At 42.1% G+C, this 23,013-nt stretch overlaps 1 protein-coding gene across 2 annotated transcripts in view; it reads right to left on the bottom strand.

The window, feature by feature from the left end:
* Nucleotides 1-23,013, bottom strand: part of RAPH1 (Ras association (RalGDS/AF-6) and pleckstrin homology domains 1) — a 156,103-nt gene that overhangs the window by 85,689 nt on the left and 47,401 nt on the right. For both annotated transcript variants that reach the window (XM_067548850.1, XM_067548851.1), the window contains exon 2: nucleotides 4,492-4,611. In XM_067548850.1, coding sequence (XP_067404951.1) covers nucleotides 4,492-4,611 — 120 coding nt within the window. The remainder of the gene's footprint in view (nucleotides 1-4,491; nucleotides 4,612-23,013) is intronic.

The raw sequence follows: 23,013 nt of genomic DNA, 5'->3' as shown, positions 1-23,013 counted from the left end.
CCAAGTAAATGGACTGAGAGATATGCAGATATGCCAATCTGTTGCTATAGATATACGGGTGTATGAAATCATTTTAAGGTTTTGCATGAGAGCACAAGTCTGATGAAGCTGTGATAAATATTACTGTTCAGTACCTATTGGAGGTGGAAGTGAAAACCTTATGAAGCAATGGAATGTATTGGCAACAGCATTGTGGGCAATATGAAGGTGGGAAAGCACACAGGACATTTTTCCCTTAACTATTTATTTCCATTTTAAGATTTTGCATGGGTGAGATGGTTTTTGACGCAAACTCAACTATCAGTAAATGTAATTTTTGTCCATTAATAATACACCAATAAGTCCCAACATTAGCAAGCTAACAGTGAACACCTCAAGTGAGATATGGGTTGAACGCCAAAAACCTGTTTTGAGACTATACCTCTTGCAAATGTCTGTGCTGAGGCATGCTATTCTTAATGCAGCCAATGGCTTTGCAAAAGGTTCCTACCTAGTTAACATAACCGAGTAGGGAATTTGTGAACACAGGATTGTGAAATAAATTTGCCACTAAAATTGTTTTCTGTTCTTCTAGGAGTGAAGATTTTTCATGGCTCTTCAGCCACAAGCTCAGTAATAAGGAAAATTATTCTTTAAAACAAAATGATGTAAAATGTAACATTAAATTATTTATTCTATCTACAAGTAATATCTATCCATAAAAATATTATCCCCACTAACAAAGAGATATTAAAGGATGGGTGCACTTGAGCATCATCTAGATAGAAAGAATGGTTATCTCCCCTACAGTAACTGTGGCTCTTTCATATGCTGTAGTCAGTGTGATCCCATTGTAGGTATACATGTGCCTCACAGGTATGAGAATAGAGTCTTTTGAATAGCAATGTCATTCACAGGGCCATGCATACACCCTGAGCCACCTTATGCTCCAATGTGAGGGCATTAAAGACAGAGCAGTTGAGACCTTCTCTTGGTTCCCCTACACCCATGATAGCTCAAGGCTCCAAAAAGCAAGGACAGAGGGCGGGTCATTCGGGCTACACTGACAAGAAAGAACCCCAGTTACTATAAAGGTAAGTAAAAGTTCTTTCTTTGAGTACGTGTCAGCATACATCCCACTGTAGGTTACTGGCAAGCAATATACCCTTGGGATCATGGGATAGAAGGGTTTCAGCTAAATAAGACAGGGATTGAAGAAATGCCCTCCCAAACTTAGCATCAGACTTGGCTGCTAAGTTCAAAGTTTAAAGAGGTCAAAAGTTACTCTGCAGTGCTGCTTTGTACATTTACGGTATCAACACATTCTTAAAGTAGATGGAGGATGCTGTTTGAGATCTGGTTGAGAGATGCACCAGGCAGCTGGTAACACAACAGCACTCTGTTCTCCATTCTGTTATTTTCTGAAGAGATGGCCTGACTTTCAGAATGTCCAATTATAGCCAGAAATAGACAATCTGAACAGTTTCGTCCTGTCATTGTAATGAAGTAAAGTCCTGGACACATCTTGTGCGTGCACAACTTATCTCCCAGTGTAGTGTATGGTTTTGGAAAGAAGACAGGATTGGTTGACTGATTGGCTTGGATTAAATTCTGAGACCACTTTAGAGCTGGATTTCATGCATCACTTTATCCCTATGAAAAGTCATGTAGGGAAGTTCTGACAAACACCTGAAGCTCATTACTCTTCTGCTTGAAGAGATAGCCACTAGAGAAAGATATAAGGAGCATTCCAAAAAAGTTTCAAAGGGAGGCTTCAGGATTCTAAGAAGGACTATGTTGAGATTCGAGGCAGGCGTAGATTCTCTGACTGATGGGAAGGTATGCAATAGTCCCCTGAGAAACTTTGATACCGTCTGGTGAGAAAATAAGAATGTAAGACTGGCCATATTGGATTAGACCAATGGCCCATCTAGCCTAGTATCCTGTCTTCCAACAGTGGCCAGTGCCAGATGCTTCAGAGGAAATTAAAAGAACAAAACAATTACTGAGTCCAGAACATATTTGGTTTCCCAAACAGAGAACATCTTCTATTTAGATGGGTAACACTTTCTGGTCAATGTTGTCTTGGTCCATACCAGGAATTCTTGGACCGGAGGGAGTAGTCTCTGTCCATAGTTCTCAATCTGCTCATAGCCATGCAATCAGGTGCAGAGGCTGAGTCTACATAGAGTATCTGGCCATGGTGCTGTGATATCAATCCAAGCAATCTGAGAGCTGGATAGGCAGTTGAATGGACCTTTTGTAGAAGGCCTGTCACTTAAACTGCCTCTGCCAGCGGGGAGTCATGAGGATGATTATGGCTTTGTCATTTGATTTTGGATATTACCATGAAGATCAGAGGAAGCGAGTGGAATGGCATTAAGAAGGCTTTGGGACCACTACAGAAGGAAGGAATTTGGTGAAAATCTCATGATCACAGCCCTCTGGAACAAAAATTCTGGCACCTGGCATTGCCATTGGTGGCAAACAAGTATCACAGGGGTCTCCCAATGAAGGAATATCTGATCTACAATAGATTTCCACAGTGAGCACTCATGAGCGTTAACACGGTCTTCTCAGATGTTTGCCAGGGTGTTGCTGACTCCTGGCAGATGAAGAGCTAGCAGAGTTAACCTGTGTTGGTGGCACCATATCCAGAGCTTGATTGGCTATAGACAGAAGGGAGAACAGTGTGTACATCTTTGTTTACAAAGCGCAAGGCAGACATATTGTTTGTCAAGATCTGCACTGTGGAGCTTTGAAGAATGGTAGGAAAGCCATGCAGGCTAACATGATGGCTCTGAGCCCCAGGACGCTGACATGCAGCCCCATATCTTCTGGGGATCAGGTCCTTTGCATTTGTTGATGGTCCATGTGGGCTCCCCAACTAATCCCTGATGTATCTGTGATTAAAATCATTGTTGGGGAGGTAGAAGAGAACGATAGCCCTCCAGGCATGGTTTTTTGGTTCTTTCCATCACTTTGTTTCTGCAGCCTTCTTGCTCATAGACCCACCTGACTCAGAGTTAAAACGGCTTCAGATAAAGTCTGGCAAGCAAAATCATGAATGTGCACAATGACATCTAGCCTGGCAGTCCCAGATATGCCCGCAACATTGTTTGGGTTTGATTCTACCCAGATTCATAGCAAATGCATTGACAGGAACCAGTCTTCGGGAAGGTATGCTCATGCTAAACAGGAGCTGTTCATGGCTCCTATGAATTCTATCAGCAGTGATGGAATAAGAGCCTATTTTTTGTAGTTCACCAGGAGGCCCAGCTAAGAAAATAGGGAGAAGGCATATTCCACACTTGCTGACGTCTTCTGATGAGATCTGCCCTTGTTTAGTCAATCGTCCAGGTAGGGATAAACACAAGGCCCTTCCTTCCAAGACATATCACTACTACCTCTAGGCACTTTGTGAAGACACTGAATAATAATGATTGGGCCCCACTGTGAATCTTAGGTACTTCCTGTGGCCGGGAGTATGGCAACGTGGAAGTATACATCCCAAAAGTTCAGAGGCACAAACCAGTCTTGAGTCTCAAGAGATGGGATGATGGAGGCAACCATTATCACCATTCTGAAGCAGCATATGTATTTGTTCAGGCTCCTCGGGTCTGTGATAGGATATAGACCCCCTTTCTTCTTTCTCCACATTTACCTGTTCTATGGCTCCTCAATAAAGTAACAAGGCCACTTCTGTCTGTATCAGGCTCTCATGAAAAGAGTCCCTGAAGAGGGATAAAAAAAGGAGGTGGGGTAGTGTTTAAGGAATGGAAACATATAGTGTAGTCTTGGGCCCTTATGCACATATGTTGGCTGTGACAGCTGCCCAGCCCTGCTGGAAAACTGTTCCCGAAAGTGGGGGTATGCTCCAGATTGGCTCCTGTGACTCCTGACACTCCCATCAAATCTGCTACCTCTGAGAGGGATCTGGATTGTCTGAAGAGGAAGAGAGAAGCATCCCCCGGGCCTCTTTCTTTGTGGGTAGCTCCAGCTGTGAACCCTGGTAACAAATCAGTGTCCTCTGCTAGGACTGGTACTTTTGTGATTTTCTAGAGGAGGGCAGTGTGTAAATTCCTTGGGGCCATAGTGTGGTCCCTGAGGGAATGGGTTGCTTCTTCTGTTCGGGAACACCAATATGAAGATCACAAAGCTGGTTGAAAAACCAGTTTCAAAGTCTTTAAGTAGAATAATGAGTTGAACATTCACCAGGTTCAGTCTGCTGAGGCGGATGGTAAGAGGGAACTAAGGGCAAGTTGCACCACTCTGGCCTTTAAGCCCTCACAGAGGAGCATAAGGAGACTCAGGGCACAAGTGCAGGCCCAACAGATACTGCTTTTCAAAAGACTCCAATCTTGTGCACATGGGGTGCACATACTCCCTACAGTGGGATTCACACTGACACATACTCTAAGAACATATTGAGAAATTAAAAATTAATGTGTAACATTGGTATCGATTACTTATTGAAACATTTGACCTTCGTATTCAAGAAGTGTCCCCAACCTGTGTGAGTCTGTCCAGCTCCCCAAGCCATGCCCCAAACATCTTGTCTAGATCTTGGTCTTCCTTATCACTGTCTTCTTCTGCACCATGATCAAGTTCTTCATCTGATAATTGCTCCATCTGAAACACAAAAGAAATATACCAGTCAAATTACACTGAGCATTTAAAAAGCAATGAAGCAACAAGGTCTCTTTGGAGGATTACATTAACTATCCGGGAACATTCTGCAGGACTGTAGTTTAAGACTCTTATTACTAAATGTCTATCTAAATGACATCACTACACTGGGAAATGCCATCACTGAACAAAATCATGGAAAAATTGTACTACTAAGCAGTCATTTAAATCTCAGATAGTTCTGATAAGCCACTGAAATCTATGCAGAAGGTAAACCTTTTTTGTAAGATAGTATTAAATGTGATAGATTTTCTGCATTAAGTAAATGCAGTTTCTGTTTTTATTCTCACAAGGTTGAAACAGAGACATATTAATATACAGGAAACATGCTTAGATTGGAACCCCATGTAAAATGAACTGGAGTCAAATTTCCATCTTGCTTCAGTACATTTTAGTTGCCACTTCCTTCTCTTAAAACTGACCTTTCTCTCCACCATATTCTGATTCCAGGTGCTACAACTGTAATCAACCCTGCATTTCAAGGGAACCATTATTTTTTATTTGTTAACCACTGAGGTGCTTGAATTTGTAATAGACACAGGGCCAGATTAGCAGCTATGCCAGTTTACACCAGTAGTAGTGAAAGTCCCTGCCTCAAATTACTTGCAATGTAAAAGACAGATAAAGAGAACATAGAACTCACTGAAAAACCAAGCAGGCAGGAATAACTTGGGGGGATAATATTTTTATTATAACTGTTATTCTTAACTTGCTTCTTTTGGACACTGCAAAGTCAATGAGTATTTAAGGAAGATACAAATCAAGAAAGCATGGTAGCACAAAGCATATAAGAGGAGCATGGAAAAAGACAAAGATAGGAGCAGGATGTGAAATCATCACTTCTATTCCTCTCTGCTGTAAATGAGCAAAGGATGAAGTAGCATGGAGCAATTTCTGGTTCTGGTTCTGCTCCCTGATAGAGGTGAAGACATGATCTTTCAGAGAGCTCTTTCACAACTGTTGGTGTCTACTATTCTAAATCATGAATGGAGGTTTGAAAAAAATCTCTGGGGTAAAGATGAGGGGAGCTTTTCCCAATTACGTCTTCTTCCATTATTTATACTAATTTTTTGTTAGTAAAAATCACATCTTCTTGCCATGTCCTCATACTGTTTCCCGCCACATCCATGCACAGGTGATGTCTGATCTTTGGATTCCACCAAGTCACTCGAAGAGCATTTACATTCAAGCAGCTGCCACAGTGAGTGGTACTGGGGCCAGTGATGAAGACCCACTTGGTCATCACATCTTTAGACTGACCAGTTCCAGTTATTGCAGTTAATCCAGTGATTATGGCAGCGCCATATATTCCAGGGTTGATCTGCACCAGGTGGTAGGTGCTTGATTGGTGGGAGCCGGAGTGCACAGGCTATATAGCTGTTCTCTACTTTTGTTTGCTATAATTGAACCTTTGTCTGTTTGGGTGGCAATGTAAGTGATTAAATGATGGCAAGAAAACTTTGGTGTGACTTCAGCTGATTCAGCATTGGTATTATATAGCAGATGCCCTGCATCTGTGCACTGCCTTGTGTGCTCAACTGTACTAGCAACTTCCCAGCATATATCAGGAGGAGCAACACCTGTGAGGATGTAGAGACTACTGATGTGAATAGGCTCCAGACATCCTGTAACAGAGGCCAGCAGTGTTAAATATAGGTGTTAGCTTCTTTGCATGAAGGGATTCTGCCCACACTGCTCAGGTGTATTCAGGTAAGGAGTAGCAAAGTGTCAATGGTATTCATTGCCGAGTGGACGGGTCTGCATCCCATTTTGATGTAACCAGCTTGCCAAGAATGTTGTATCATATGCTAACCTTGGCTTTAGCATTCTCAAGGTAGGCTCTAAAGGAAAGTGTGGTGGAGAGTAACACCAAGGCATAGGGGATTTACGGAATGAGTAAATTTCATCCCAAGCCAGTTCAGTTCACACTTGGCCTCAGTTTCTGAGATTGAATGCACTGAAAAAATCACTGTAAGAGGGTCCAGCATGGTTGCATTTCTCTCTGCTGTTATACAGATTCCAGGGGAAAAAAAACAAAAAAAAAAAACTTAACACAATTAGTACTACAGCATTTGGTCAAAATACTGTTCAAGCTGAGTGATGCTGACTTAAGGCTAAGCCTTGTCCCACTGAAATCAATAGGAATTTAGCTGTTCATTTCAATGGGAACAACATTGACTTGTTATCAATCTCCTCCTCCTCTTACTCCAAGGCTATACCCTAGGTTTTTTGTTGTTTTGTTTTTAAGATTCAAGACAGCTTACATCTCATTTTGGAGAAACTGCTGACATCATTTGCAGGAAGTGCAAGGATCTCTAGATTTTTTTATTTGGCTCAATATTACTGAAATTACTTTTACAACTTGCCGTTTGATGACCTTAGATCATGTTTTTTCATACCACAAAGGCAACCATATGTTACCCAGAAGAAATGGCATGCAGCATCTCAAACAGATGTGCTTCCAAAGCTTTCAAAAAAAGCAAAATCAATACATCATCCAACAGCAAATAGAAAAATAAACACGTATTTTTATATAAGCATATAACAAAACATATATAAATGCATACACAATGTGGAAATAGCATACAAATAATAAAGTTCAACATTCATTATTTGCAAAAACCTGAACAAAAAAATCAAACCCTGAACCCATAAATGTCATGCAGTGCGTTAATTATTAATGTAACTAAAGAGCTAAATAAGTGAGAGCGTAGCCTATGAGTATCGGGGACTAATACACACTAAACTGCAAAGGTATGCAATAGTTACACGTGTGACCACACAGCCTCACATTTTTTCCAAGTGCTTCTATTAGAGTAATTTTTTTCCATTAATGCTGTAACAGAGAGCTCATTCAGTAAGTCTGTGTATGAGGGAGAAACTGCAGATTTCCATTTTCTCAAAATAATTCTTTTGGCCACAATAGTTACTGCAATCCATTCCTTAATGTTAACTGGTAATTCATAAACCTTTTTTAAAAAAGGAAAAGGAACCAGGGGGAGTAATATCAGGCCAAAGCAAAAATTTTAACATGTGGGTCCTTGAAGTTAGGCTCTTAATTCTGTATTTAGGCAATTAAAAACAACAGGCCACTTCTATTTAAATGCACAGAGTAACTCCGGCTGCTACTACATCAGTGGGAGCTCAGCATATTTGAAAATCAGGCCACTTCTTATTAAGGATTCTAAATATAGATTTAGAAATCTAACTTTAGGTATCCAGATCTGAATAATTTTGGACTTCATCAGCCAGTTAGCCTGGGAAGAAGTTTACAAGAACAAAACTTCAGCAGGCAATGACTGTCTCCCTTCTACCTGAGCAAGTGAGAGAGAAAGTATATAGTTTCTGAACCTCCTGGCAGAGGTCCAGATCTTCAAAATGTTATTGTTTATTTATTTTGGCACGTAGACAAATTTTCCCAGGGAAATGCAAGTGAGTGAAGGGAAGTGGTGATTTTTAACAGTTTATAATTCTGCCAAACCTGAATTCAGTTTCATGGGACAAAAGAAAACAGACTTCTTTACTCAGAAGGCTCTCTCCACACCAAATATCAAAGATCTACTGAAACACTAGAAGTTGCACCTTCTTTAAAAAAAAAAAAAAAAAATCACAATCTTTTAGAAAGGAAAATGCCAGGCAACAAATATAGGTTTCACTACAAGCTTCCCCTGTAAAACACACAGCTCGCGACAGTTATTGAATATATATCATAAATGTTTTCTCTGTCTCTCTAATCATTACACCACAAAAAGCTTATAAAATATCAGAAAGGATTCCTATAATTGGGTTTGAAATTAAAAGCAAGTGAAGGGAACGCTCTTGTGTCAGAACATTTCAAAGCTACCAGCACCTAGCACATAGAAAGCATAGTTACAGAACCCAAAAAAGCATGTAGGACCACTATAATTTGCATCCTTATTGGGAGAGGGGACAAAAGCAAGGGATTTTTAAAAATATATATATTTAAGAACCCATTCTTCTAAAGTGACATTGCCCCTGCCATTTACAAAAGCAGTGCAAAACACCAAAAAAAACTAGAGAGCTGACACAAAGTCCACAGAGATGTCTAACATGCAACTTTACATTCTTTCATGCTAACCCTTGAACACATGTTCATTGCCAGCAACAGACTTTGCGCTAAAAGAATTCAACTCTAGTCCAAGGAATTCAGCTGACCACAGTTAAGCAACATCATTCAAACCCACCGGAAATGCCGTTTCACTGCATCACAAATAGCTGACTCTACAAATCTGTAAACAGAAATGCTGCTTAAATAAGCCACATAGAATGCCAGTGATACAATCCATCAGAGTTTAAATATTGGATGCTCTCCAGGTTTTGTTAGTAATGTTATAATACGCTGTATGCTCATTGCACTAAAACAAAAAGCCTCTCCCTGAAAAAGACAGTTACAGCTGTAAGATTTCATTCCCAACGTCTTTTATTAAAGAATCAATGGAGTATGGTGACCATCCAGCAGGAAGGAAGATTTAACCTTATATATATATTCCAAAGATTAGCTATCCATCCATCCATTGAGATTCATTATTATTAAATAGATATTGGCAATTTCTAAATATTCCACCTCCAGGTATCTTGCTCACCTCAATATACTAGCATGGCTCAGTAGGTCTCATGACGCAAATATGTCATTTTAACTTTTATAAGAAGCATCCAAACACAGATAGATTATTTTACATTAAATCACTGCAGCTATATATTTGATCTTGACAACTATGAAAAAGAACAATAAGTCTATTCAGAAAAGGCTGAAGTTTGGTAGATATCTTCAAAAAAAAAATTAAAATAAGATGTAACTTTGGAGGCTAAAGTATTTGGTTCTTTTTATATGGGTACATAATACACAACTCTAAACCAAAAAACATAACCTTGGGAAATTTGACTAATGTGGAGTGAAATACATGGAAATTATTAAATACTGCAGGCAGTACTTAACATTTGCAGAGGTTTTACAAGGCTCGCCTCTTCCTCCCTTAACCTTCTTTCACCACCCACTTATACTGTAACAAACTGTATTTTGCAATTAATTTATTCAGTAGCATTCTTCATAGTTTATTCTGCCACTAGAAGAGAGTATCTGGTTATTATTACTGCATGTTTATGGAGACCTGATCTAAAAGGAAATAGCATCCCCAATGCCTCAAACTGTTCCTCTAATTATTTTAATTTGGCATCAGACACTTTGCCCTAATTCTGTTTACTCAGAAGACAAAATTTAGCAGCCCGAGGAAAGCTTTTATAAGTAATTTACTGTTTTACATCAGGAAGCCTGGTACCAAAATTCTGTACTGTCTGCTAGTTCCTTTGCAGCCTCACCCAAACTATACTAACATCAGCTGTATTTCCTATACGTCAGAGTCTGTTCCTAAAAAGCACACTAAGGCCTGGTCTACACTACAGACTTCTGTTGACCAAAGTCAGCTTTTTGCACCAAAATAGTGGTGGTGTACACACTGCAACCCTCCACCCCATTGAACTAACTCCCCTGATTTTGCGACCAAATTAAACCACCTCAACGAAAGACTTAGAGCTTTTTGAGCCAAAATTTTAGCAACAAATCATCAGTGTGAACACCGCGATTGGTTATGTCGCGGTAAATGGCCTCCAGGAAGTGTCCCACAATGCCCATCCTGACTGCTCTGGCCATCTGTTTGAACTCCACTGCCCTGCAGCCATCCACCCATTCTCCTTCAAAGTCCTGGAAATTTTTGAAATTCCACTTCCTGCTTGATCAAAGTGGATAGCTCAACATCTCATCTTCCCAGCTGATCATGGCAGCTCCATGCACCAAATGCTCTCCTGCTTAGAGCACACTGGAGCTTCTGGATCTGATCAGTATTTGAGGAGAGGAGGCTGCAGTCCCATTTCCGCTCCAGCCAAAGGAACTTCAATACATATGGTCAAATGTCTCATGTAATGGTGGAGAAGAGCTACTAATGGGATACACTGCAGTGCTGTGCAAAAATCAAGGAGCTGTGGCAGGGGTGCTAAAAGGCTAGGGACTCAAACCGTTACTCTGTTGCAGAGCCAAAGACCTGTCACTTCTATAAGGAGCTGGAAGCCATCCTCAGTGGTGACTCCACCTCCAACACCAAGAGACCCATGGAGGGCCCAGAGGGAGTGGACACCAGACTCAACCCCGATGAAGAAATTGTGGACAAGGAGGTCCAGTTGGAGGATGATGTGGAATAGGGGACTGGGTCATTTGATGACATGGAGAGCCAGGATCTTTTCTCAACCCCAGAGGCTTTAAGCCAGTCCCAGGCCTCTAGCTGTAACGTGCAGGATGCAGGAGAGGGGAGCTGGGGTAAATTATTTTTTTGAGCTGATGCTGCTCGGTTACATGAGGTACAGCTGTCCTTTGCTTTGTTGCATTATACAGCTGGTTGAAGGGATAGAAATGCACAAGAATAGCTGTGTTTGCGTGTGCTTCCCATTCCCCTGTTCAGCTAGGCAGTACCGCGGAAAAGTGTGTTAATGTACACCGAGATTTCATGGGAATCCTCCAGAGAGATCTCTAGGAAACTTTCTTGGAGGTACTTGCCAATCCTCTGCCGGAGATTCCTCGGCAGTGCTACATTGTTTCTTCCTCCATTGTAGGAAACTTTCCCGTGCCAATCGGCAATCACTTGTGCAGGGACCAAAGCAGCTCACAGGCGAGCAGCATAGGGACCCAGTTTGAAGCTGTTCGCATAGAGCTGCATTCTAGCATCCCTTCTTACACTCAGGAGTGAGATATCCACTTCTATGGCCCCCACCTGTGGAAAATGGGGACACAATTTGAAATTTTGTCCCTATCTACCTGCATCAATACCCCAATCACCCAGAACCTTTTCCCCAGCTTGATTGCCTCCTCCCCCCAGGCACAACTCACCATGCCCTGGTTGATCATCGAGCTGTGCGCTTGCCAGGGGACAGTGAGAAAGAGGTGTATTTTACAGTAATGAATCAATGCTGTTATTGCACTCACAATAATGCTTCTGTTTGTTATTTATTGTGCTTCTACAGATGTGCCCTAGAGGGGAAACCCCTCCCACATCTGCTGAGCATCTGCAGCTGATAAGAAAACAACCAGAGAAGCAAAGAGGAGCTGTTCCAAGAACTCCTCCAGTCCTCTAAGGCAGAAAAAAGAAAAGAAAAAAGGGCATGGAGACACACTGTATCCAAAAATCAGCAAACAGATAGGCACGACAGGAGGGAAAACCAGGAGCAAGTGATATCAGGTCACGAGCGCATGATAAAAGCCATGGAGGAGCAAACAGAGTGGCTAAAGTCACTAATAATGCTGCAGACTTAATTCATACATGCTCGGCCCTCCCTTGCAACCAATACAGAACTGCTTTCCATGCCCTCCCCATACTCACCCAGACATTCCTACCAAACTCCTGGCCCATCTCAGTACCCCATTCATTCCTCCCCTTCAGACAGCTTCCAAAATGATACCTGGACTTACACCAGCTATCATAGCTCATACTGCCGCTCACTGCTTTCTCCCCTCCAGGCCAGCTTTTTGTGTGTGTTTTGTGAATAATTGTTATTTAATAAAGACATTCTGTGAAAAATAAGCAATCTTTGTCTCTTGCACACGGTGGTTGCAGCTCACATTGATACACAGTGCAAGCTGGGTATCAGTCTCAGCTTGGCACAGTGCTGTTTACAAAAAGACACCTTATTGTTGCTCATTGTCAAAATGGCTCCTCAAGACCTCCCTGATTCAAATAGTCCTCCATTGTGCCCCTCTAATAGCCCTGACATCTGGTTGTTCATAGTCAGCTGCAAGGTGATCTGCCTCTGCGCTCCACCCAGGGGGAATCCTTTCATCCTTAGCTTCACAAATACTATGGAGCAAACAGCAGGCAGCTATAACCATGGGGATATTTTCCTCATTTAGGTTTAACCTGCCATAAAGGCATCGCCAGAGAGCTTTTAATCTGCCAAACGCACATTCAACGGTCATTCGGCACCTGCTCAACTTGTTATTGAAGTACTCTTTGCTGCTATCCAGGTTGCCCGTATAAGGCTTCATGAGCCACGGCAGCAAAGGGTAGGCTGGGTCTCCCAGGATCACTATCAGCATTTCAACATCCCACATCGGAATCTTTTGATCTAGAAAGAAAGTCCATGCCTGCAGCTTTCTGTACAGGCCAGTGTTCCTGAGGATGCGTGCGTCATGCATCTTCCCTGACCAACCCGGTTGATGTCAGTGAAACGCCAGCAGTACCATCGAGAACTATCCCTTTCTATTGAAGTACTCTGTCACAAGATGATCCAAGGCCAAAATTGGGATAGGTGTGTCATCTATCACCCTTCCACAGTTACATTTAAAGCATATATTAAAAATAGTGTCCCTTTCAATATATTATCCCAAACAATGTTAGAAGTGTAGTTCGGCTAAACTATTAAATTTTTAATTATATTAAACTATTATATACAGATAAAATTTTAGTTCTGTTACTTAATTTTAAATGCAGCAGACACAGAAATCCCTAAATGTAGCCTGGTGTTTATGTATTACTTCGCTGTTCCCACAAAGCCCTAAAATTTAGCTAAACAACATATAGAGTACAAAATATACGTAGGTCACAAAATTCCAAATCAAACCACTAGATAAACAAGAACAAAATTTGTTATAACAGTCTCCTGCAAATCCATTACTTCTAGACACAACTTTACAAAGTTATGCTTCAGGCTATATTTTTCCAGGCTTGTTCTCACCAGACCAGATGAAAACTTAAGGGAAGATCGATAAAAATCCTTTATCTGTTTCAGTTATCCAAGTGTGAAAACCAATGGCTGCTTACAAATTGTTAATTATTTTTCCCCCATGTAAGAATTCAAAAAACATAATTTTAATAGCTAAAATACTGCATTTATCAAGTCCACAAAGATAATGTCCATTGCCAAGTTTTTAAAAATAGATTAATAAAGGACTAAAAATGTAATGTGAAACAATAGGACACCATTTTTTAAACCAGTTTTAACATTAACCTAGATTAGAAAACTACAATTGATTAAGTCTACATTTAAAGATGTCTTGCAAAAGGAAGACAAACATTGGGCATACACTGTTTTTTGCTTCATTAGGATGTATAAAGAACCCCTGATTACATTTTAATAATTTTGGGAAAATATAAAAATTATTCCTGCTTATTTTTTATGTTATAAAGTCAAATATTACCTAGCCTGGGCATCTATGACTGGAGAACTATTGAAACGGTGACACAAGGGAGGAGGTAAAAGTTGAACTAGTAATAGGATAAGTTTTTTTCCATCTAAATATTTAAAACCCAATTTTGTTTGGTTTTGATTTAAAGATTCGTATATTCAAAATGTTAATTAATCACTGGAGATTCAACACTATCACCATATCAGTCATGTTAAGATGTCATCATAAACATCCCTTATACTTCTCTTAATTTTCCAATAAAAACTAGGGAATATGAGAGTTTACAGTCCTGATTTTTCTATATTAACAGTAAAAAACTTCAAATCTGCATATAGCACATCTTCTCAGGCCTATACATCAAAGCAGCAAAAAAGACCAATTTTTAAAAAATCCTTTGCGGGTCATATTTAAACAATACTGTAGTGCTTTAGTTCAACACACTATCATTTCAATACATGTGCATATGGGTCATGTATTTTATCTGGAACACATTACAATTCACATACTATGTATTAATTTCATCTGGTGATCACTTAATGTTTCATTTGGCATTGATTTTCTTTTTTAAAAGGATCTAAAATGATGCAAAATTATGATTGACAAATCGAGTGCAAGAAAATCAGGTAACTCAATTTGCAATTCCCATAACAGTGTGAACTGTAATTATGAGGAATGGAGGGGAAGGCACTGCCTCATTCAGTGCACAAGATGGATAATGCTTAGGGAATGAAATCAGGGTTGTATAATGAAGGAGGTGATTTTCCACAGGACTCCTGCTCTCACTTGTTGCAAGGTATGGAAGGTGTATAGTGAATGAGGTAGAGGACTGCAGGAAGAGAAAAGGATGGTCAAATGGTTAAGAATGCTGAATGTCATCGAGGAGAATAGGAGTCTATGCATACTTCTCCCACAGCATTCCTAAATGATGCTGGGTAAATTATATCCCAACCCAAACTATTCATAGACAACCATTAACTATGTGTTCCTCATTTTCCGGATGCCCAGTAAGACACAATTGGGGTCAGATTTCCAAAAGTGCTGAGAACTCAACTCCAAATGGAAGTTGGCTGGAACTGTGATTTAAACACAAAGTGCATTAAAAATGCAAAATACTCTGGAAAAAAATCACACCCTTGATATCTCAAGTTGGGCACTGGAAATGAGTAAATGGTTTTTACTGTAATCTCTGTCTCAGCTTCCCATCTGTAAAATACTAATACTACCATTTGAGACTTATGGGGGTATGATGAATAAATTCATTAATATCTGAGAAGCACTCTGATATTCTGGGCACAGCACCACAGAAACGTCTAAGAGGCAATACATACAATGTTTGACTCAGTGCAGGGTTTGTATTGTGGGTTTTAAATAAGAGTTGGGTGTGACATTGAATCAGGAGGACTGTGCACTCAATGAGACGGGTTCTGTGGAAAAAATAGTATATAATCATGCAATGAAAGACTGTTTAATAATGCATATGCACCAGGAGGCCAAATTAAGGTTGAAGAGACAACTTAACGCAGCCATTTCCTAACTTTTCAGTGATTGACTTTGCAACCTTAAAAGTGTTCTTTTAATACAATGTAGTTTTTTGGGATATAATTTAAATACATTTGGAGAATTCACTTCAAGACAGAGAAACTTACAAAGGTGAATGGAAAAAATTTGCTAGGATTATGTTGCATCTTATGTCTACCAATTGGGTGGCTCCCAGTTTTAAAAAAGCAAACCTTTATAAAAGAGTAAAAAGAGGGATTTGTTTTGCCAAGGGAATGAAATATTTACAAAAGGCATGTCTGATTACAGAGATCTATTTCTTAACTGCTGCAGTGGTTTTAAAATTCGTCAAATTGTGTGGCTAGACAAATGTCCATTAATAGTAACCAGAAGCAACCCAGGATTGATATTAGAGTGTGCCACAACTCCTTAAAAACAGGAATAATTTTTAAGCTTTTAAAGTAGTTGTGAAATCATGTTAACTGGGATGATTTGTCCCCAACTTTCAAATGCTTTTCTTCCTCCTTGTGTTTGAAACACAGCACCATTACTTCATTGTCAAAAGAGATACATTTGACAAAGCATAACTTATAAAATTCTCATTGCTTGACATTTGTAAAGATATCAAATCTCTGTACATTTGGTTTAACCAATATGTTTTTACCTACTACTCAAGTCAATAAAATGCCATATATCACTAAGAAACTGGTATTATACTAGAAATAAGAAGACAGTCAACTATGGACAGATACCCTGACTAAATGCCTGCATGAATATTGATCACTTTTAATTAGCTCCAACAAATGCCTCAAAACTAAAATATCTGTGGCCAAATTTTTCAAAATGTCACCTGCAACTGCCTCAATGGGTGGGACTAGCAGTGAATGGAGACAGTCCCTGCAGTGAGGGAAGCGACACTTGCTGAGGGACACCACGTAGCTCCTCCCCACCAGGAGTCTTTGGCATCAATTGGCCAGCTGGGGGTGGAGAAGCTGATTGGCCAGCATTCCCCAGCTCACATAATTTAACCTGAAGTGGGGGTCATACAGAGCCTCATTCAGCTCAATTCCAGCAGCCACACCCTTCTCACCCTGAACTAGGAATGGGAACGCAGCCTGAAAGATACTGTGAATCTAGCCAATCATCAGTTTGGGGGAATCAAGAAGGAAATTTTTTATCCCATGGGTCAACTGGAGAGGACCATGGAGTCTTCCGCCTTCCTTGCAGCATCTTTTAGGCACAGTGGGTCAAGCAGGAATGCACTTAGTACATAACTGAAGTACTTTGGGTTGAGTTAATTCATTGCAACTTGTGGCTGACTTTCAGTGCAGTTAAAAAGATAAAATGAACAGTTCCCAGAGACCTAGGATTTGCTGATGGGCATTGGGCTTGTGTGATAGGTGATACCTTGTGGCCCTCATGGGCTGAGGTCTCCACCCTGAGGAACCCTCTGTGCTCCTTGGGTACAGGAGGAGGGTGCTAGGACTGAGAGAGAGCTGATTCCTGAGGGGTAGGCTGAGGGGAACCAACCCCAAGTTATGGGTTATATGGTACCGAGCCTGGTAACCTCCGCACTAGAACCAATTAAATGTCTGGTATAGGAGAGTATGGGTGATGGGCAGGTAGTGCTAATTTGCTAAATACTGTGCTAAAGTTTAATAAATGCTGTGGCTTACTGCTTAATTGCATGCACATGTCTGTCCTCATTTCGCCACTGTGTCCGCATGAAAGTTAGCAGCAATTCTTGGTGCTGAACTTCATACTTTTTTTTTTTTTTAATTCAAAAGAGACTGCTGAGCACCCTATCCTCTCAAAATCAGTCAAGTTGGACATCCAAAAAAATCACTAGACACTTTTGAAAACCTTGCTTGAAGCTTCTTCTAGTCACACAAAGATGCTTATGAATAATGAGTTTTACAACTTCTGCAGTGCCTGTAACTCCCACTTACACTGAGTAGTTTGCAATTATATTGGGAGTCTTATTGGAAAGCAAATAAGCATGGAACAAAATGAAGATGAAGAATATGGGACACTACAACAAGAACAGGAAAGAGGAAAAATGACCCATTGAGTGCTGGCCTGAGCCAATGCACATCTTGCACATATGCACAGTGTAACCTCATTTAGCTGAGCAATTTACAAGCTTAGGGCTATAATTGTTTTAAGCCTTACTATCCCTGTGGAAAGTCTGATTTTAAAGGCTCTTAACCTGGCCTACTTAAAATCATTTTCCACCAAGCCGCTCAAGGGTACTTTACAGCAAGGGCAAGATTTTGTCAAGTGTAATCAGTTAACATTCATACATTTTATATAAGATGGTGATTATTTGTTAAATGGAAAAGCTCTTTGTTCTGTTTTAAACTCTCCTTATAACTACCAAACTGTACTACCTTTTGTTCAAAACTTAAAAAGATCACCCTAAAACAGAAGCCAACCTGGAAAATTTCAGAAAGTTGTGAGAATCTGAAAACAAGGACTTGGAATGGAAAAAACTCTGTGTCCTCAGTTATGATGTTTGCTGCCCCTATGACTCCCATTATAATACAAAGGGTATGTCTACACTGCAGAGTGAAGTCGACTTATTTAAAATCAACTTTCACCCCCCGAGTTTTAGAAGTCGCAGGAGCATGTCCACACCACGCTCCTTGCGCTGGGCTTGTGCGTCCACACTTGCCACGCTTGGGTAGACATTCAAAGCAGTGCACTGTGGGTGGCTATCCCACAGTGCAACTAGCCGCGGGGGCTGTTGGGAAGATTTTCATCGTCCCATGATGCAACGCTCCTTCCCCGTTTCTTGCCCCAAACAAACAGGAAACCAGTTTTTGTGCCACTTGTTTATGCCGCATGCTTGCTGCAGACATGGAGCCAGCTCAACTCTACACTATTATTGTGAGCATCACAAATATATCATGCCTTATCCTGGATTATTTTCAAAGGTGAGTGAGAACCTGAAGCACAGACAACAGCGATGTAACCGAGGCTGCCCTGCTACAAGCCATCGAGCAGAACAATTGCAGATTGCTGCAGGCTGTTACACACCACCTGTAGTCAGTGGAGCGCTGGTTCTGGTCCCGGGAAACAAGCACAGACTGGTGGGACCGCATCGTCATGCAGCTGTGGAATGATGACCAGTGGCTGCAGAACTTTTGTATGCGAAAGGTCACTTTCCTTGAACTTTGCGCGGAGCTGTCCCCGACCCTGAAGTGCATGAGTACTCGCTTGAGACAAGTTCTGACGATGGAGAAGCAAGTGGCCATCGCTCTGTGGAAGCTGGTAACCCCCAAATGTTACTGCTCAGCTGGGAATCAGTTTGGAGTCGGTAAATCTACAGTGGGAACTGCCCTGATTCAAGTGTGCAGGGACATCAATAGACTTCTGCTACGAAGTGTAGTGACTTTGGGAAACATGCAGGACATAGTGGATGGGTTTGCCGCAATGGGGTTCCCAAATGGCAGGGGGGCTATTGATGGCGCACACATCCCTATCTTGGTGCCTGCCCACCTTGCAACAGAGTACATAAACTGCAAGGGGTACTTTTCCATGGTGTTGCAGGCCCTTGTGGATCAGAGGTCGTTTCATCGACATCTATGTGGGGTGGTCTGGAAAGGTGCATGACGCACGCATATTTAGGAACTCAGGGCTGTTCTCCAGCATGCAGGTGGGCACTTTCTTCCCAGATCAAAAAATTAACATCAGTGGTGTGAAAATGCCAATAGTGATCCTGGGGGATCCTGCTTACCCCTTGCTTCCTTGGCTAATGAAGCCATACATTGGGCACCTCGACAGCAACAAGGAGCATTTTAACAACAGGCTAAGCACTTGCAGAATGGTGATGGAATGTGCGTTTGGGCATTTAAAGGCCAGATGGAGATATCTCCTTACTAGGCTGGACATGAGTGAAAAATACATCTCATCAGTTATATCTGCATTCTGTGTTCTTCATAATGTGTATGAAGCGAAGGGGGAAAGGTTCCCCCAGGGCTGGGCTGTGGAGGCAGAAAAACTGGCCGCCAACTTTGAGCATCCAGATGGCAGCAATACGCTCAGAGCCAACCGCGGACCGCTTCGCCTTCGGGAAGCATTGAAAAACAGGTTCTGCAATGACACACAGTAACGTTTTCTGTATGTTTTGTGCCTTTCCTTACCATCCCCCCTACCATCGATATCAATAACCTCCAAATCCCTCCCCAAACAAGCTATTAATTAATAAAGAGACATATTGAAATGCTGCAAAGTTTTATTTATGAAAATTCCGGTTGGTGGGGGGAGGAGCGAGTGTTAATTCACAGTTTCAAGGGGTAGTGTGGTTGCTTGCATGGAAGTTCTCAATGGGGCCGCCAAGTCTTTCTGCTTGCCTCCACTGGGGTGGAGTGCACCACGTACTGCAGCCTGGCCAGTCTCCTCCGAGACCGCTTGGGAGTGGGGAAGGGCAGCAAAGCAATAGGCGGAGGAGCGTTCTGGAGGGGCTGCAGAGGGACTCTGTCCAGCCGCCGCTCTTCCTGTAGCTCTACAAGGCGCCTGAGCATGTCTGCCTGATCCCACATGATTCACAGCATCTCCTGCTGCGTACTGCAATTCTGCTCCTGCATTGACCTTCTATTCTCCATGCCCAGTTTCTGGGACAAGGACAACCTCCATGCTTGGAGCTCTGTCTCAGAGGCCGTGAAGGCACTCATGAGCTCACCAAACATGTCATCCCATGATTTTTTTTCCTCTTTCTGATCTGCGATAGTCTTTCTGCAGCACTTCTAGGGGAGGGGGCCAAGGCCGAGGTGTCTGCAGAATGAAAAAGAAATGCACAACGTTGCCATTGTTAGCAGACCCAGAAAACTGAAGCAACTGCAACAATGTAAAAATTACTCCCCTTTAGTGTGCACAAGACTAAGCCAGACCCGCATTCCATTCTGAGCATCTCAGAAGGGTCAGCTTGCTCTGCCGTTACAGAGATGGTAAGCTGGGGCACTTTACTCTGCTATAGAGAGGCTTAATTATCTCTAAAAAGCTCAGTTCAAAAGTCCGGTGTGAGAGGGGTGACGGGCGCCACAGTTTTATTAAGAGGACCATTTTGGGACGAGGTGGGCACACTTGATCTGAGGACACCGCAGGTTAATGGTATCGTCAGATACCTTTGGACAATTATTAAACTGACTCAGTATGACAATAGAAAGGGGACTAGAGAAATACAGGGTATTGGTTGTATACGTTGGGTACTTTAAAAATACACTGTCTTCCCTAGGTGACCATGAGCGATATCAGTCTTCTGAGGGTAACAGAGGAGGAAAGGGAAGATTTGCTGCAAGCAGCAGGGTATAGGCCTGGCCCTTATGCTGCTATGCTGTGTTCCGCCATGATTCCAGCTCACTTGATTGTAGTGTGGCACGGTAAAGTATCCTACTGTGGCGGAAGAAACAAGGCTGCCCTCCCCCAAAACCTTGTGCAAAGGGTAATAAATTACCTACATGAAAGTTTCCTTGAGATATCAATGGATGATTCTTGGTGCATACCTCTGCACATAAATTAATCTGTTCCAGGAGTAACTCTCCAGTAAAGTCCGCTAAGACCCTGAAATCTCCGTCTTCCCCATTAAAAAGGCCATTTCAGACATTGTATCAAGGACATAACTGCTAAGAATAAAAAAAACCCTCACCAGATGTGCCTTCCCCAGGATCATTACTGCTGTCCTGTGTGTTGCTGGAATGCTCTGGGGTCAGGAATAGGTCCTGGCTGTCTGGGAGAATGGACACTCCGCTCTCCGGCACCCTGCTCTCCTCCTCCTAGTCCACAGAGTCCTCATCATACTCCCTGGACTGGGATCCAGCAGAGGTATCGATGCTGCGTGGCGGCACTGTGGGGGGGTTGCTGCCGAGAACTGCATGCAGCTCCTCGTAGAAGCGGCATGTTTTGGGTGAGGAGCCAGAATGGCTGTTAGCTTCCCTAGCTTTTTGATATGCCTGCCGTAGCTCCTTGATCTTCATGCGGCACTGTGTCCCTCTGTTGTGCCCCTTCTCCAACATGCCCTGGGATATCTACCCATAAATGTCCAAATTTCTTTTGCTGACTCTGAGCTGAGCCATAACAGACTTCTTGCCACACAGACCGATGAGATCCAAGACCTCTGGTTGATTCCGTGCTGGAGCGCGTTTGGGCTTTGCAGTCACCATGACGAGTTCAGTTACAAAGCTCTCGCCACGCTGGCTGCACAGGAAATGAACATTCAAATTTTCCCAGAGCTTGAGGGGAGGGGCCATTTCCTGTTTGTGTGGCCACGTAATAGCAGAGCGCAAATGTCCAGAGTTGTCACAATGGGGTATTATGGGATAGTTCCCAGAGGCCATTAATGTCGGATTACCTTACGCTCTGTCTACACTGATGCAAATTTGACCCATGAAATTTGAATTATGCGTTACGCCACTTGCAGAAGTGGGTTTATTAGATCGACTTTTGCTGCGCTTTAAGTCGACAGAACTAATGTGCCGGTGTAGATGCAGGCTTCAGGAGACTGACGTTAGTGACGTTACATCGACCTCCGTCGCCAGGCCAAAGTAAAAAAAAAAGTGTATAAACATAAAAGATAACTCAGCTGCTGACAGTTTTTAAAGTGACAAGGCTTTTAAAATCTTTATCCCTGAAATCTGCTATATGTTTCCAGCTCTTCTCCCCCAGTGTATCACTAAGAAGGCTTCCCTGTTGGGGAAAATTGTTTGTGATTATTTATGCATTGCAAATAGGTTTAAATAGTCCTCTGTTAATGAATAAGAGGGCAACCAGGCCAGACTCCATGTTGGATCTCAAATCCAACATGGAGTCAGACAATAGAGATACTAAGACACTGATGCTTGGCAGGATGCCAGCAAACCAAATCTTCCTGGAAACAGGACAAAAAGGTGGGAAGCCCATGATTTAGAGTGCTGAGTGCAAAGACAGTAGTGCTGTGTGCACAATGGGAGAGCCGTGTGCAAAGGCCCGCAAGGCAGGAAATATCCTAACAGCCAATTGGCCAAGGTCAGTCCCAGCAGAAGTAACTTAAGGCAGTGAGTGCCAGAGCTGGGGGCTGTCCATCTGAGTGACAGTGTGTCAAGGGTACTTTTGGTTTGCACGGGCATCATGATTCAAGGACGAGAAGCAGCTGACTGCGGACCAGGACGAGAAGCCGCCGACTGCGGACCTGGAGCCGAAGCAGACGACTGACCAGATTGGAACCAACGCTCCTGGAAAGGAGCAAAGAACCAATCGTAATTATCAAAGACTTTGGGAATCCAGGGGTTATGCTGTTGGTTGTGGGACCTGGGGTTCACCCCCATTACTTGTATTCTTAACTTCAGTGGTTTTTGTGTTATTAGTTGTCACTCCAATGAATTACCCTTTGATTGGATACCAGCGGTGTGATTTGCAGTCTGTCCCCGGTGATAGATCCGGAAGCCAGGGTAAAGAACTTTCCCAGTAACATCCCTTACAATCAACATATGGTAATTAACATAGTTAAATTGGTCTTCCATGTGAAACCCAACTGTACTCCAACTTCAAAGGAAGCATGGAAGGAATATTACATTAGAAACTTTACTTTAGTTTTCCTCCCCATTCCTTCTTATTACTGTGGTCTTCTAGGTCTTCAGTGTGAACTTTTACATTTTGTTCAAAGTTACAACAGGGCTTTGGACTAT

This window comes from Emydura macquarii, unplaced genomic scaffold (assembly GCF_026122565.2).
Source record: "Emydura macquarii macquarii isolate MOO-44397 ecotype Brisbane River unplaced genomic scaffold, CSIRO-AGI_Emac_v2 contig_1253, whole genome shotgun sequence".
Lineage (NCBI taxonomy): Eukaryota > Metazoa > Chordata > Testudines > Chelidae > Emydura > Emydura macquarii.
The sequence above is the reverse complement of the archived record's forward strand: the minus strand, read 5'-3'. Positions and strand labels throughout refer to the sequence as shown.